At 54.3% G+C, this 15,767-nt stretch overlaps 1 protein-coding gene across 1 annotated transcript in view; it reads left to right on the top strand.

Moving 5' to 3' along the window:
- ANKRD11 (ankyrin repeat domain containing 11) overlaps positions 1-15,767 on the top strand; it is a 141,374-nt gene that overhangs the window by 97,812 nt on the left and 27,795 nt on the right. The window contains exons 3-4 of the mRNA XM_065640605.1: positions 7,423-7,567; positions 15,107-15,245. Coding sequence (XP_065496677.1) covers positions 7,481-7,567; positions 15,107-15,245 — 226 coding nt within the window. The 5' untranslated portion in view covers positions 7,423-7,480. The remainder of the gene's footprint in view (positions 1-7,422; positions 7,568-15,106; positions 15,246-15,767) is intronic.

The raw sequence follows: 15,767 nt of genomic DNA, 5'->3' as shown, positions 1-15,767 counted from the left end.
GTTTTCTGTGTGCAGCATCATTGAACTGTCTTTTTTCCTCTTAAATGCATGTGACATGCAATACATTGCACAGTCTGCTGAAAGTCAGCGCTGCCGATCACTCTGGAGGTGCACAGCGTGGCTTTGTATGGCTCCTTGGGATGTGCTTAATTAGAGCGATACTTTTCCCCCATATGCAGCAGCAGTGGCAATAACCGAGTGGAGTTTATCACTGTTTTAAGGAGGTTGATGTGCAAGAAGTCGGGCAGATGATTGCATTGGCAGACATGGTTACAGCTCTCCCCTGGTTGAAGCCTGATGGGTTTCTGTGCGAAGCAGAGAGGAGATGGACAAAACAAGGGGTCTGAACGGGTGATCCGGACCATCCTGCGATCCCACCGTGAGGACACCGGTGTCGTAATGGCAATTCCGCTCTGACCGATGGTGCGGCAGCGCCGTGCTCTGCTCCAGCCTTCCTGTCACACGCCGCCCGCTCCAAAGGTTTCCTCATCGCAGCTGATCCCAGACCGCCGCTCGGAGAACCGACTGAAACAACAGTTTTGTAACCTTGGCCAGAAACCAGAGAGTCAGCGGCATCCAGAAATGGAGCAATATCAAGGGGCAGCTGCATATAGATAATTGAGGGAAGGGTTTGTGGGAAAAACTGCTCCCGGAGAAACCACACAGGCAGAGAGGTTGCTCGTGGGCTCAGGGTGCTGTCAGGGCTCACTTGTATTTTGGACTTCGTGTATCCTGAGAACGGTCCCAGCTGGAGTATTCTGAATCACAGGGCAGAAATTTCCAAATATAATCTTGTTAAATAGCAGCACTTTGTGTAGTAGAAAAACTTAAGAGTCGTCATAATTCGAGACCATTGCCTGGTCTTCAGATGCTGGGGCGGGAAGTGACGCTCATGGGTGACATGTGGAGGGGTCGTGGTTTAAATTTCACCCCTTACAGGGATGGTTTTGTGTAGCGAGTCATCGCCCGAGAACCATCGAGGAGTTGGACTTGGACGGCGCTCCGTGAGGTCTTGAGCATCATCTTGGCCGCGGTCCTTGGAGACGTGGGTGCACGTCCATGTGCGCAAACCACTCGTCAGGCTGAGCTTCTCCGTTGCTTTATTTTCTGCAGGTCCTAATAAACACCAGGAAGGTGCATCTGTTTCACAAATGATTGAAATACTAACAGCTGCCTTCATTTGCTTGGCTGGCGTGTGTTTGAGAAAGCAAGCAAGCCTGGCCCGAGCCCCACGCAAACCCATCCCCAAGTGAGTAGTTCCAGGCGTGTCAGGAGGTCAGGAAGCACTGTGGGTTAAGGCGAAATAAATATTTGAGAAAGGTGGAAGAAAGGAAGGACCAGGCGTTGGTTCTGAGAACAGGAAAGAAAGAGCCACGCAAAGAGCTGAAGAAAGATGTTTCATCTGTAGGAGCTGCTGATGAGGAGCAACATCCCCCTTTAAAAACCAGGAGCGAAAAGATGGCAAGTTCCCCAGGGGAAAGAAAGATGTTGGGTTGAAGGTGAGGGCGTGACGGAGCCGTGAAAGTGGGGTGCCCCCCCATGTCCCCGCAGGCAAGCGCACTTTCCAGCCGCTGCGTTTGGGCAGGGAAATGCAGAGATCCCTCCATCTCCCTTGTTTTGATAACAGCTGCAAGAATTAGCACCTCGCGCTGCGCTGTCTTATTAACAGCCGATGGTTGTGGTTACCCGCTGTAAGGCTGGTGCCTGGAACGCACCGTGTTTGCCGTGCCGGCTCCCGCGCTGTGTACCCGTGCTGGGGAAAATGGACTTTGCTCTTCTGGAGCCGAGCTGGAGCACAACGAACAATGGTTCCTTGTTCCCCAAAGTGCACGTCCCGCCGGTGCTCACAGCCTGTTTTCAGTACTTACCCTGAGCTGTATAGGCCTGACAGGTAAAGGAAAAACTGGTGAGGAGCCGGGCTTTGGTGCTGGGAACAGCACGGAATGGGGTGTGCGTGGGCAGCACTGGGTTGAGGATGTGACGGTGGCTTTTTTGAACACACAGCCTGTTAGTGACGGACACGGGGACTTTAGTGCGGACTCGGCAGGTGCCACCGTTGGGCACAGCTCAGGGACGGGCTGCCTGGGGGGCAAACGTCTCGGTGATGGAGAAGGGCACGGTTCCGCGTGTTGAAAGACCTCAACTTACTGTTTTTCTCCCCACGCTTTCCAGTGCTAAGGGCAGGGGAATAAAGTTTTGCGTGTGATCTATGTGAATTGTTATTTTAAGGCAATTTTCAAAGGTTCAGGGGCACCTGTTCTTCTGGGACGGGGCCCTCGAAAGGAGCCTGACGTTTTAAAATTCTCATGTTTCAGCAGGCCTTGTTCATATTCCAACCTTTTCAGACCAAACAAATGTGTCGAATTTGTGCAAATAATGTCTGCGCCTCTAACTGCCATCCTCACAATGGAGTTTTTTTGTAATGGCCAAGAGCCTCCAGCCAGCTTTCTTCTTATTGTCTGGCATTTAAAGAAGCCTGCGCAAGGTTTTTTGTGCTCCAAGCTGGCAGGGCGCGGGCAGGCTGCACCGCATGGATCTCAGGCATGAGCTGATCTGTTGTGGCTTCAGCTGGAGATGGCAGGAGCCTGCGGGGCTGGTCCCACGGGGGTGCGAGCGCAGGGGGGGCCGGGACGGGCAGGACCGGGCAAAGCTGTTGCTCTGCCTTGGATATACATCTGGAAGCACTGGAGGACTGGAGGACTCCAGCGCTGTTTGCATTTTCTCCTGTCAAATATGGATGCTATGTGCTGTGCCCGTGAGGGCAGGAGTGGTAGGGATAGGGGGCTTGATGTACAGCGAGTCCGTTGGGTTTGTTAACGAGGAATCTCTCCTGAGAGTGGGGTCCGGCCGTGTGTGTCTGTGTCTGTCCCGACTCGTTCATCGCCTTCACTGGGAGCCCAGTCCCGGCTACTGGGTGTGACTGGTCCCCACATTCTCCCAGCCAGCCCGACGGGGCGAACATTGAGCCGCCAGCACCCTCCTCCTCCTCCTCCTCCTGCAGCTCAGAGGGACACATCACCCCCCTTTCCCTTCCCATCCCTTTTGGGACCATTGCCTTTTGACACCCTCCTCAGAAATGCTTGGTCTCAGTGTGTGGCTTTGGCTTGGCATGCCCTGGACAAAATAAAAGAAAATAATAATTTTAAAAAAAAATTCTGCTGGTTCCTTGCCCCAGCAAGGACAGAGGGGAGGATGAGGGGGATGTGTGTGTATGCAAGGAGTGATTGTGGCTTGAGGGGTCTCATGGCTCAGGGGTGCTCATGGCTCAAGGGGTCTCTTGCTTCAAGGGGTGCTGATGGCTCAGGGGTGCTGATGGTTCGGGGTGCTGATGGTTCGGGGTGCTGATGGTTATAGGGTGCTGATGGTTCGGGGTGCTGATGGCTCAGGGGTGCTGATGGTTCGGAGTGCTGATGGTTATAGGGTGCTGATGGTTCGGGGTGCTGATGGTTATGGGGTGCTGATGGTTCGGGGTGCTGATGGTTCAGGGTGCTGATGGCTCAGGGGTGCTGATGGCTCAGGGTGCTGATGGCTCAGGGGTGCTGATGGTTCGGGCTGCTGATGGTTCGGGCTGCTGATGGTTCGGGGTGCTGATGGTTATGGGGTGCTGATGGTTCAGGGTGCTGATGGCTCAGGGCTGCTGATGGTTCGGGCTGCTGATGGTTCGGGGTGCTGATGGTTCAGGGTGCTGATGGTTCAGGGTGCTGATGGCTCAGGGCTGCTGATGGCTCAGGGCTGCTGATGGTTCAGGGTGCTGATGGTTCGGGGTGCTGATGGTTCGGGGTGCTGATGGTTCAGGGTGCTGATGGTTCAGGGTGCTGATGGCTCAGGGCTGCTGATGGCTCAGGGCTGCTGATGGTTCGGGGTGCTGATGGCTCGGGGGTGCCGATGGCTCGGGGGTGCCGATGGCTCAGGGCTGCTGCCAGCCCAAGGGCTGCCGTGCTGGTGAGCGCAGCCCCCATAGCCGGGCTGGCTGCTGACCGGAGTAAACATCTTTTATTTTCCCGAAGAGGTGCGAGGGATTATATTCTGTTGTGCTCACTCCATCTCCCACTTCTTATTGCGCGGCAGACATATAATCATCCAGTTCAAGGGGCTTAGTTAATTGTTTCCCAAATAGGAAGGGTGCTGATTGTTCCCTGGTAGGGGGGTGAGGTGCGGAGGGGTGTCCTGGAAAGGGGGCGGCTTGTCCAGCTCCCAGATTAAGGAGGGATTGAAGCCAAACTGTAATTGTGCAGCCCTAGATTTGTGACTTGGAAGCGCTCGGCTGTCACTCCAATGAGCTGGGGATCGCTCTTCCAACCCGGGAATTTGTACCTCCCCTCTGACTCTTATTAAACGTGCTTAAAAATGAAATGAAGACTGCGAGCCTTGTTGGTAATTGTTGTGCAAATGTAATACTCCCTCCAAGCTGTTAAACAGGCCAGTGCTCTGTTTACACGCGAGGCAGCCAGCTTTCCAAGTGTAATGAGTCAGCGAGATGAACAGAAGGGGTGCAGAATTAATCTGGCATCCGTCTGGCCTTTTCTCAGTTAAACAGGTTTTCGAAGCTCCACGTGAATAGGTACCTACCCCGGTTACAAACAGCCGCAAAGACGTCAGGAGTGGGGAGAATTTATTTGAGAATAAGTTGACAACGTGCAGGCCATGGAGCAGTTTTACTGAGGCACTGGAAACGACGTGGTTTTAATTTTTGGCTGTTCATGGTCGGGAGCAGAGCGTGTCCTGGTCCAGCCGTGCTGGTCCCTGTGCTTGTGACCGGCGCGAGTGAAGCTGCTTGTTTTTAATATCCTCTGCAAAGCGTAAATAAATTTCCGTTGCCTGGCACGTCGTCTGAATTTCCACTTCTTAGGTTTGCAGTGAATATTGAAGTGAATCTGTGTGGGTGGGCGACTCCGTGTCCTCCGCACTGACCCGGCGCTCCTGCCGGCTCCTGCCTCCTCCCCAGCACGTGCTCCGGCACCTTAATGAGCAGCAGGTGAGACCGAGGGGAAAAACATTCTTAAACTTTACAAATCGGTTAGCGATGGCTGGCAGAGTGAGTTCTTGAGGCTGTCAATGTCTGAAGCCGCTTCTAGAGGAAGCGGTCGCAGCGCCTGGGACCCCGTTGATGTGCACCGTGGAGCGGACACCTCGGGCTCCGGGGCGTTCGGTGGAGCGTCACCAGCGCCGGGAGAGCTGGTGACACCTCGGTAGTGCCGAGCCCCTGGCTGGGAGTGCGGGGACAGCGCGGCCGGCGCCGCTGGCTCTTGGCTGCAGGTTTGGTGAGCTCCAGGCTCTCGCGACCGGGGCGAGCGTGCCCGAGCACGGCCCAGCTGCCTTTTTAAGGGGCTGTTTTCAGTCAGCCCTTGTGGTGCTTGAACTCTGGCACCGGCGCTGGGCTGCGGGCCCTTCAGATGACGAAGAGCAGGAATTTGGACGCGCAGATTTCTGCAGCCATTCCCTCGCTCTAACAGAAGATTTTTCTTTTTCCGTTTTCTCTTTATGGACATGCCGGGTGCGTATACTGGATTTTCTGCACTCTCTCCAGCTGCAGCCATGAGGAGGGCTGATCAGCCTGCTCGTGTCTTTGCCAGTTCGGATCCTTTCCTGCTCTTGCATCCAGAAGGAAAGGGCTGGGGTCCCAAAACTCAGCACGACAGCTTGTCCCCACAGGGAGCAGGGGGACACGGGGAGGCCTCAGTCCCCGAAAGCCTCCGTTCCTAAACACGGGTATCCATCCTCCCGTAGCGCAGGCCAAGGAGTCAGGGCGGAGGATGAGCTGCCTTGGAAAGCAGAATCTCTGCTGAAAATGCCAGCGCTGGGGTGTCTTAGCACTGTCTGCGCCCGGTGCTTTGGTCTGGGAGTTTGTGCTGCTGCGGGGCTGGGATGGGGCTTCTGAATGACTTTGGGAAAAAAACCAAAGCCACAAACCAAACCAAAGCGCCCTAAAGCCTCTGAAGCATAAATCAAACACTTAAATTATGAAGGGATTTCCAGGGAACTTGTGAAATACGGGGCTGATGAAAGCGCCGCGCTAGCGTCCCTCCAGCCTGTGACGCCCTGTCCTGCCCCGGCGGCTGCGGTGCTGGGGCCGGCACCTGGTGGGCCGGCGCTGGGCTCTGCTGGGGCTGCCGGGGACACGGGGCACGGTCCCCGGAGCTTCGTCCCCCGGCCTGAGCACGCCGGAGGGTTTGGCTCCGCTCCGCTCCTCTCCGCTCCTCTCCGCTCCTCTCTCCTCTCTCCTCTCTCCTCTCCTCTTCTCTCCTCTCCTCTCCTCTCCTCTCCTCTCCTCTCTCCTCTCTCCTCTCTCCTCTCTCCTCTCTCCTCTCTCCTCTCTCCTCTCCTCGGCTCTGCTCTCGTTTTCTCTCTCTCCCCACCCACAGAATTCCCATCTTGTGATGGAGCGCTGCATGACTCTGTTCCTGGACAATTTCCTGCAATTGTAGCTCTGCAGAAACCCAGCCGCTATTATAAGAAGTTAATGGGTGCAATGTGTAGTGTTGTCAGGTGGCAATTAGCTGGGGAAAGAGTTTTCAAATGTGCCTGTTTATGGCGTTTCAGCGTAAGTACAAGACCTTTGCTGTAGGGCTCGATGTGGGTCACTTCTCAGAGATATACTGTTGCACTGATGCTTTTTAGCCTCTGGTCTCCAGAGAGGAGATATTTTTATTCACCTAAAAAGGCCTCGCCTGCCTTGGCTTCGGATGGTATTTCTGATCCCTGTTGTAGCTCATGCTTTGCTGTATTTCAGATGTCAGTTGTCTTTTCAGCCATGTAACCAGGCAACACATGGCAGGAGCAGGCGGCGCTTTGTTATTCCCCAAATTGTCTCACCTGGGCCACGGCCGCGGTGCCGGGCGAGGAGCCCGTGGCGAAGCGCCCCGGAACGCCGGGCCCCTTTGGCCGTTTCTGGTCTCCTCTCGTAATGGCGGCGTGTTCAAGAAGCGCGTTTTATAAGTAGGTTTTGTAATTTAGCGATGCGCGTGTTGTTGCTGCGAGTGTCTGGCAAGCGAGTGTGACAGACGGGGGAGCGGGGCTGTCCCTGCTCCGGACACCCGCCCGGGGGCTCCGTCCCCGCGCCCCGGATGGAGCTGTAGCCGCAAGAAGCTCTGTGCAGCCTTGCAGTGATGCTGTAGATGAAGAACAGGAGGGATGTTGCTCTCTGTTAGGGCACGACCCATTTTAGGCCGTCCCTTGCGCAAGAAACAAGCCGTGTTTGCAGCTGCAGGTCCCGGCTTGCTCCCCATGCGGAAGGTGCAGGAGCCAGCAGCGGTTTGCCCGCTCTGGTCTGCGGTGCACGGCGTTTGGAGCTGCTCTGCCATCCTGGTGTGGCCACTGGAGAGCTCGGTAGGGATTTAGCCCCACGGGAAGCCTCTTGCCTTATCTCCCCAGTGGAAAGATCCTTTTGAGATGTCTAACTTCTCTTTTCCTCTCTCTAAACAGACGGTTGATGATGAGGCGATGGCAGCATAAATGAAGATCAAGTAAGGAAGGCAGAACGATGCCCAAGGGTGGGTGTTCTAAAACACCACAGCCAGAAGATTTCTCTCTCAGCAACGACATGGTGGAGAAACAAACGGGGAAAAAGGTACCGTGTTTGGTTCACTTGCCATCTTCATTTAGGGATGCTGCCCCTTATGCCTGATGTCTTCAAGCCGTGGCCGTATTCCGTGTGGCCAGAGGTTGCCGTGGGTTTTCATCACCAGAACCAGGTCTGTGTGTTGGCACTCTGCCACCGGCGGGCTCCACGTCATTTCTCGGTGGCTGCAACTCCCGGGCTGTGCCGCGGAGACCCGACCGGTCCGAGCCGCGGGGGGATGCTTCAATAAGTTCTCTCTGCAAGTACCGTACATTTTTAAGGCTTTCTGCAGTACACTGGGGAAGGACCAAATAATGCAGCGATCGCGCAGGCGCGTGCTGTGCCAGGGAGGAGTTTCTCCTCCTCCCTCCCTGGCTGGAAATGCCGCGTCTGTGTCAGACTCAGCTGCTCTTGCCTCACTCAGAGTCTGGGCTCCGAGCGTGGCCTGACCAGCCGCAGCGCGTGAGCTGCTCTGCTGAAACCACCGCTGCTGCGCCTTCATTGGGAGCGTTTGGGTTTTGACTGGGCTTGAGGTGAGGTTCTCCAGATGAAATCTGAGTTTAAAAATAAATAAGTTCATGCTTCTCTCCTTCATTCCCAGATTTCTTGTTTTGTACCAGACTCAAGCTCTCCCTCCTCTCATTCAGCTTTTTTTCATCCCTCGCAGTATTATTAGTTTCCCGTAACTAGTTGTGCCAAAAGCTGGGTACAAATACCTTTAAATAAAAATTAAAATCCACATCAGCTGCCTTCTGCTATGGAAAAAAATACCATCCGCTTTCCTGTCACCTCCTTGCGGCGGTTCCTCAGCATCCCCAGGAGCTCCTGCCAGGCCCCGCCAGCTCAGGCTGAGCTTTGTGCGCACCAGCGATGCCACATCGCTTGCTCTGTCGCTTCCCCTATTGATGACAGTGACTCCTCTTATGATTGAGGTCATATTCTTGCCAAACAAGGAAAATGACAAATAACCATTGGGAAAATCCGAGGCGGAAATTTGGTTATTGTGTGCGCCGGGAGCACCTGCCCCGTTCCCTTTTCTGCATTGCCGAGCGTGCGGGTCGGGCGCGGGGGCCGCACCGAGAGCAGCAGCGTCGCTTCTGCAGGGATGCTCTGCCGGGGGGGACAACAACCGGTGGACCAGCTGCGCCGCTGCAGCGGGGACACGCCAGCGTTTGCCATGGCAGCACAGGGTATGTAAATACGGGGTTTTGTCTGCGCCGCCTAAGAAGCTTACTGTTGGCGCAGGTGCTCTGGGAGGGAGAGGATCAGTTATAATATGAATCAGTTCCCCTTTTATTTCATCCACTCGCGGCAGCTTAAAGGCTGCATGTTATTTACAGAGCAGGTTTGTTGAGCAGCGCTAGGGATGCCGGGAGCTGGAGTTATCTCCCGCTGGCTAAATAACTAGGACACAAATAATTTTATGCTTCCCATTCAGAGGCGTCAGCCTCGGAGAGTGGTATTGAGTGAGGACAGGGAAGAGCCTTTCTGCTCACTTAATTCTGGTCATCTCAACAGAGAAAAAACTTGAAGGCTCTTGTCCTCCCGGGACTGAGCTGAGATCCAGCCTAAGCGGCCGAAGCACAATGTGCAGCAAATTGCCCTTTTTCTGGTTAACTCTGAAGTGAGCTGGGGCGGTGACTCAGGGTAAAAGCACTCGGTCCTTAGACCTCCACCTTCCAGACTGCCGACCTCCTCCTCCCAGACTGCCGTACCTGCCTGTCAAGCAAGCCCTGCTTTTGATTTTGGGCAGAGCCCGAGCCGCACGCAGGGACCCGCAGGGACCTGCAGCCCCCGGGGCTGCCTGCGATGGCGCGTGGGGCGAGCGGAGCAGAGCAATATCTGCATTGCCACTTAAGTGTATTCCTCTCAACGCAACGTCCATGTCGACGGTTAACATTAAACAGGCCTTATGTTTGGGCTGCGAAGCCCCAGCACCGAAGGCGTGGAATGGCGCAGGATGCTCGGCGGTCCCGGTGTCAGGGTGGGCTGAGCACTGCAGGAAACGTGGGTTCTGCGCTTGGACACGTTACAGCCGCCTCCCCGGGAGGCTGCCCTTGCTGCAGAGGGCTCCTGCTCTGTGGAAGAGGATGCGAGCTGCTGCCTTTCAGCTCTAGAGCTAATTACAAGAGCAGACTCCTCCTAGCTCTGCTCCCTGCCCTCCCACGTGAAGGATGCGTTAACTAGTGAGATGTCACTTGCACTGGCGCAGCCACGAGCGCAAAGTGGTTTAAAGACCGTGTCTGTGTTGCCCTCCGTGGCTGATGGCTTCAGATGCTTCATCTGCGTGGCTGCTGCTGAGCGAGGAGCCGTTTCTGCCGGGGTTGGCGGGGTGGCTGGCCGGGCTCTACCAGCCTTATAAGGCTGCTCACAGCCTGCCCGGGGCGGGCGCTGGGCGGTCCCGGGGGCTCCTTCTGCTTGAGTTCAGTCTGAAGGGGTTTATAAAAATATGTATGCCATATATGAATAATTCTCCTTTCTGGTGTAGATGCACAGATCCCCATACCAGACGCAGATTACTCATGACTTAGGCTGAGCAGAGCATCGCAGCAAGAGCGATACCAGTCGTCAAAACCATTTCCTGATGTGCCGGGACCGCTGGCTGCACGGTCACACCGGCTGCTCCGGGGCTGCAGCAGAGTTGTCTCTTTATGGCAAAACACTCCCACTTGCATAGTCCAAATTGCATTTTTGCTGCAGCCGTTGAACACCGAGCAGAACAGCACTTGGCCCTCAGTTCTGGATGTGCTCGTAGTAACTGAGCAAACCGGGCAGTCGGTGTTGGGGAGATGCTGACGGTGCTGCCGTCCCCTGCTCCCGGGTGATGGGTGGGGGGTCCTCGGTGAGGGAGCCTCGCCGGGGGTCACGGTACCTCGCCGGGGGTCACGGTACCTCGCTGGGGGACACGGTACCTCGCCGGGGGTCACGGTACCTCACTGATACCCGTTCTGGATCAAACTCAGTTTGCTTCCACAGGAGTGAAGGGGAAAAACTACTACACTTTTTATCCCTAATAATTTTAGTTGTATGAATACATTTTGCTCCTATTTCGTTATTTTTCCTGCCCTTCAGAAAAGTTTTTGCTTTTGCTCCTCCCTCTTCTCCCAATTCCAGAAAAGGGAACATAGTCCGTATTTCTCGTTTCTTCTCGAAGCCCTTTGTGCTGTCGGGTGTTTGCTGTGCCGGGCTGTGTGTGCAGCGCCCGCCGGGCCTGACACCGCGGAGCTCAGGGCGACAGACGCTGCAGAGCGACGTTCCAGAGGAGACCAGCAGCCCGTGGGCATCGCAGGGTATTTCTTACAAACCTGGGTGTCGGAGGCATGCAGGAACAGGGCTTCAGTTCCAGTTGTCTCCATAGTCGGGGTGAATATCCTGTCCATCCCTGTTTGTAACGTGGGGTGCAAACCCTTCTGTCTCTTCTCTCCCCCCGCGGCAGAGCCCTGTTCAGGACACGACCGACTCCTGCCTGCATTGGTGCAGGGAAACTCCTGCTCTCCCAGCGTTTGGTTTTTTGCAGCGTGGGTTGTTTTGCCCAGGGCAGGAGTTTGGTGTGTCAGCTCGGCGCGGGCATCGCCCGGGGGCACCACGCTGGAGCCCTCGGTGCTTCTGGGCTCCTCCCAGGCTACTGGCGCCGCTTTTGTTCCTTGCTGCTCATTTTTCTACTAGCGCTGCAACTTGAAATACTTTCATTTCAGAGAACAAAGGGCTGTGGGGATTTCCATTGCTGGTAATGCAAGTCTTTGCAGAAGGGGCTGGGCCGTGAGTCAGGTTTTGTTGGTGTGAGCGCAGGCTCCGGCGGGGCCGCGGTGCAGGTCCGGGCGCTGGCGGCACAGCCCCGCTGCCTGCAGCTGCAGAGCAGCCACGCAGCGCTCAGCCGCTCCGCTGGAAACACACGTTTCTTTGCGTGGGTTGGTATGTGGCAGAATTTTGCATCTAAAAGAACCACACGTTTGGTTTTGCTTTGCAAACCGGTGTTTGGACAGTAAGCTGAAGTGGCTTTTGTTCGAATGTTTCGTTAATGACCTGAGCAGATTGATATCAGGTCTCTCTTGCTGATGAGCGGTCGTTGCAGTCAGCACAGACACAGTGAAGCATCATCGTAGCTTCGCACCTCGGGCCGGTTCCTGATCGGTTCGTGCTCCAAACCCTGACAGCGACTTCTGATGCATCTTTTAACTGCAGCAAGTGCAACTCAAGGTGGGTTCGGTTATTCATATAGTAAATCTTACAAGTAACACAACATGACAGCAGGGGGTTTTTCTCAAGTCGTGGTCTGCTCTCTGCCCTTTGCCAGAGCAGCTTTTGTCAACACCTACAGAGGGAACTTGTTTCTGTTGCTGAGCTCCCCAGCACAATCCCGGTCCTCAAACTTACCCTGTCCTGGCCTTCAAGAGGCCCGGGCCTGTGTTACACACAGATGTTCATACAAGCTTCTCTCCAGCATCGACAAATTTGGGTTTATTCCTTTTGCTAAACCTGATTCTTGTGCCTTTCAGATGAATCTGAGCTTAACTTTGAACAGGAGGTGACCTAAAAGTGAAGACAGGTTTTACTCAAGAAAAGGACTACATTCTTCATTACAAAATTGGAAATGATTAGAGAAGTAAAGCTTAAAATAGGAAAATTAAAATGCACATTATTTTCCGGAATATGGCTCTCCAGGCTGCCTTAGTTTCTCTGTGGTGGTTTCACTGCAACTGCTGCAGGTCGCTGCTTTCCAGGGGGGAGCAAAGTTTGGGTCTTCTTGGCTCCAATTAGTATAAAAGGTTATCGTTCTGCTGCTGTACAAATTAATCTTCAAAGCAGTGCAGGGACTGCCGCCACTTACTTCATTCCTTGATGTTTAATTTTGCTGAACGTGCTGGCCGGGCAGCTCGCAGCTGGGCGCACGTGGCATTTCCACGCCGCGCTCCCCGGCTGTCCGGGAACGGCTTTTGCCTGATTCCTCTCTTCTTTGTCTTGCCTCCAACATGGAGCTTTGAACAACATTGCGATAACTTTGTACGGTAAGTTGCATTTTTACCTGTGCTGCGCTTTATCTTGTTCCCGGGTATGCAGAGATCCCGTATGGCATTGGCACAGCAGATGAGCGATCTGGCTTGTGGGCTCCACAGCCCGCCCGTGCCCACAGGTTCAGGCTTTCGCTCCACAGCAGTCAAATCCAGAGCTGAAGGGAATTTTAGAGCTGTGTTGTAAACAAGCCGTCCCCAGTTGTTGCTTGCTTTTAAGCGGGGTACAGGAGCAGCGGCGCTGCCGGCTGGTGCCCGGAGCTGGGTTTGCACGAGGCGGAGGGTGTTCTGGGCAGCAGAGGACATGATGTGATGGGTTTCCTCCTGCTGAAATCTGTTTTAAGGTAACAAACAATGAAAAATTTGTATTTTTTGCATTGAGCACAACTGACCTGTTGTTGGAGTGCTCAACGTGAAACTGGTGTCTGGAAGAAATGCTGGGGTTTAGGAAACCCCAGCGCAGGGGCCGGGGTTCAACCGCGTCCTGCCTGCTCCTGCCAGAGCGGGCAGAGAGCGTCATAGTCACAGATGGTTTGGGTTGCAGGGCCCTTCCCAGCTCCCCCAGTGCCCCCCCTGCCATGAGCAGGGACATCTGCACCAGCTCAGGTTGCTCAGAGCCCCGTCCAGCCTGGCCTGGGATGTCTCCAGGGATGGTTCAGCCACCACCTGTCTGGCCAACCTGGGCCAGGCTCTCACCACCCTCAGGGCCAGCAATTTCTTCCTCATGTCCAGCCTGAATCTCCCTCCTTTATTTTAAAACCATCACCCCCACTGACACAGGGGTGGAACAGCCTACTCGAAAGGTCGGGGTGAGGAAATTCCTGTACAGAAAGCGAGCACGGCCGAGGCAGGGACGTGTCACTTGTGAACTGTCGGCTGTGACTGATCCACCTCGGAGTCTTGCAGAAGGGCCTCTGACCCAGGGCTGTCACCGCTTGGTGCTGGCAATCCCGAGCTGCGTGTCGGCTGTGAGAGGTGCGAACGCACCTCCCGAGTGCGAATCGGTGCCGGGTTTCACCAGCACTTTGTGCCCGATGCCACGGCTCCCGATGGTGGAGCAGCTCAGGTGCTGATGCCCTTGGCATGGGCAGCAGAGGAAGAGATGAGCACGTGGGCTTCTCCAGCTTTATGTTCTTTGTCCCAGACCCTGATTTTTGAGAGTAAAAATTGTTGGGCTGATGGTTGTCTTGAAGCACAGTTGAAGTTCTTGAGGGGGACGCTGGGGTCACGTCCCTGCAGTTGTTACACCCTGGGAAGATGGTGCTTTACCCACATCAACACAGCCGCGGGGCGCTCAGCACTGATGCAGTTAGTGGGGTTTGTGCGTTAGACTTGTATTAAACTGGGGAGGGAAAGGCCGGACCGAGGGACCTGCTTGCAACACGGGGGTCCCAGGCGATGCTCGGTGGTCCCTGGCACCGGTTACACCTCGAGCTGCTCCGAGCAGCACCTGGCGATGGAATTGAACGAGTTTTGTTCACGTCAGGAAAAAAAGGACAACAGCATTTAAACCTGGAGTGTTTAAATGAGATGCCGGAGTGTTTATTTTGGCTGCTGTGACTTTGTCCCGTCGCTCCGCTGACTCCTGTGCCGGGGACGGGCTCTCGAGCGGCGCTGCCCTTTGTTGGGCTCCGAACGTGAAATCCTGTGCACCTGAAGCTAAACTTGCCTTGGCCACGAGAGCTGCTGTCAGATAGGTTTGTTTAGCTTGTTTTACCAAAAAAGGGATTCCCCAGCCCATTATTTGCAGCCCTCAGTGGGGCGGGAGAGAGGGGCCGAGCGTGGGGGTGCAGCCGGGGGTGTCACGCTGCCCATCGCACCAGGGACACGCGAGAAGAACCTGTTGGTCTGAGCGAACCGTTTCTCTTTAATCTACGGGCAAAGTCTGGTCGTCAGAGAGAAGCTGGGGAAGGGGAAGGAGCAGCGTGCGCGGTGACAACGCGATCCTGTGACTGCCGGCACCGGAGCCGCCTGCCAGCGCCTGGGTCTGCGCCGGCAGCCTGACCGGGCTGCTCTAAACACGGGAATTTCAGTCACATTTGCTTGTCTGAGTTTCCAGAGATGGTCTGGCATGATTTAATGTATTGAGATTCTTTTACTTAATCTAACTTTTAGGGTCTGGGTTTTGCTAGGTTATTGAAATCAGATCTGTCACAAAGCTGCTCGTTCTGTCCTTGTTTCCAGAGCAGTGGCACAGTTTTCAAACCAGCTCTTGCTCAAAATAATACTGTGTCTCCAACAGCAGAAACACAAGTGCGTGACTTCAGTCTGTATATATTCTCAGTATGCTGAATTCTTGAAGTTTGAGTTATATACCAGCTCTCACTGTTGCTGTCTCAATACTTGGTGATGTTGTCTCGCTCAGGATGTTTCTCCGTAATTTCTTCCAGCTGCTCATCCCGAGCAGCCCCAGCAGCACCTGCTTCACCTCAGCGCACACTGAAGTCCAAACCCACCCGAATAAACGAGACTCTGGGAAAGGGATTAGGTGGACACGGTCTGGGATGGCTCTTGTTAATCCGGTGTCTTCTCTTTCTAGGATAAAGATAAAGTTTCTCTAACCAAGACTCCGAAGTTGGACCGGAGCGATGGCGGCAAAGAGGTGAAAGAGCGAGCGACCAAACGGAAGTTGCCTTTCACTGTTGGAACAAATGGAGATCAAAAAGACTCGGATACAGGTACAGAAATGACATATTACACCTATAGAAATGACATATTCCACCCTCAAAACGTGAGTGTTGGGGAGCACCCGGTGTCCCATGTACGAGCAATCTATACCAAAGTGTTCTATAGAATTTCCTCTATTTTTTAATGGAAGGAAGAGGCGTGTGGACACGAGGATGCCTAACGGCAGTATGCACAAACACGTCTGGAGCTGAGTGCATTAAGGCCCTTATGTTCTTAATAACGTATTTAGCTGGACGGAGAGGCGGCTCTGTGAGGAGACACCCCTCCTTCGGCTGGTGATCTGTTCTCCGTTTCTAACTAGTCTGGTTCATGAACAAGCCGAGAAGCAGTGCTGGGCCTGCTAGTAAGAACTTGGAAAGTAAGAGAATAAAGCTGAGTACTTCTTAAAAGAAAAAAAAAAGGGGGCAGGAAAAAAAAAGATTGCAGAAATCTGCCTAAAGTATATATGTGTATGTCTATATAAGTATATATATGTATACCTCTCTAGCCATGCTTTGTTGTTTCAGGGTTTT

The sequence above is a fragment of the Caloenas nicobarica genome, chromosome 9 (genome assembly GCF_036013445.1).
Source record: "Caloenas nicobarica isolate bCalNic1 chromosome 9, bCalNic1.hap1, whole genome shotgun sequence".
NCBI lineage: Eukaryota > Metazoa > Chordata > Aves > Columbiformes > Columbidae > Caloenas > Caloenas nicobarica.
The sequence above is the reverse complement of the archived record's forward strand: the minus strand, read 5'-3'. Positions and strand labels throughout refer to the sequence as shown.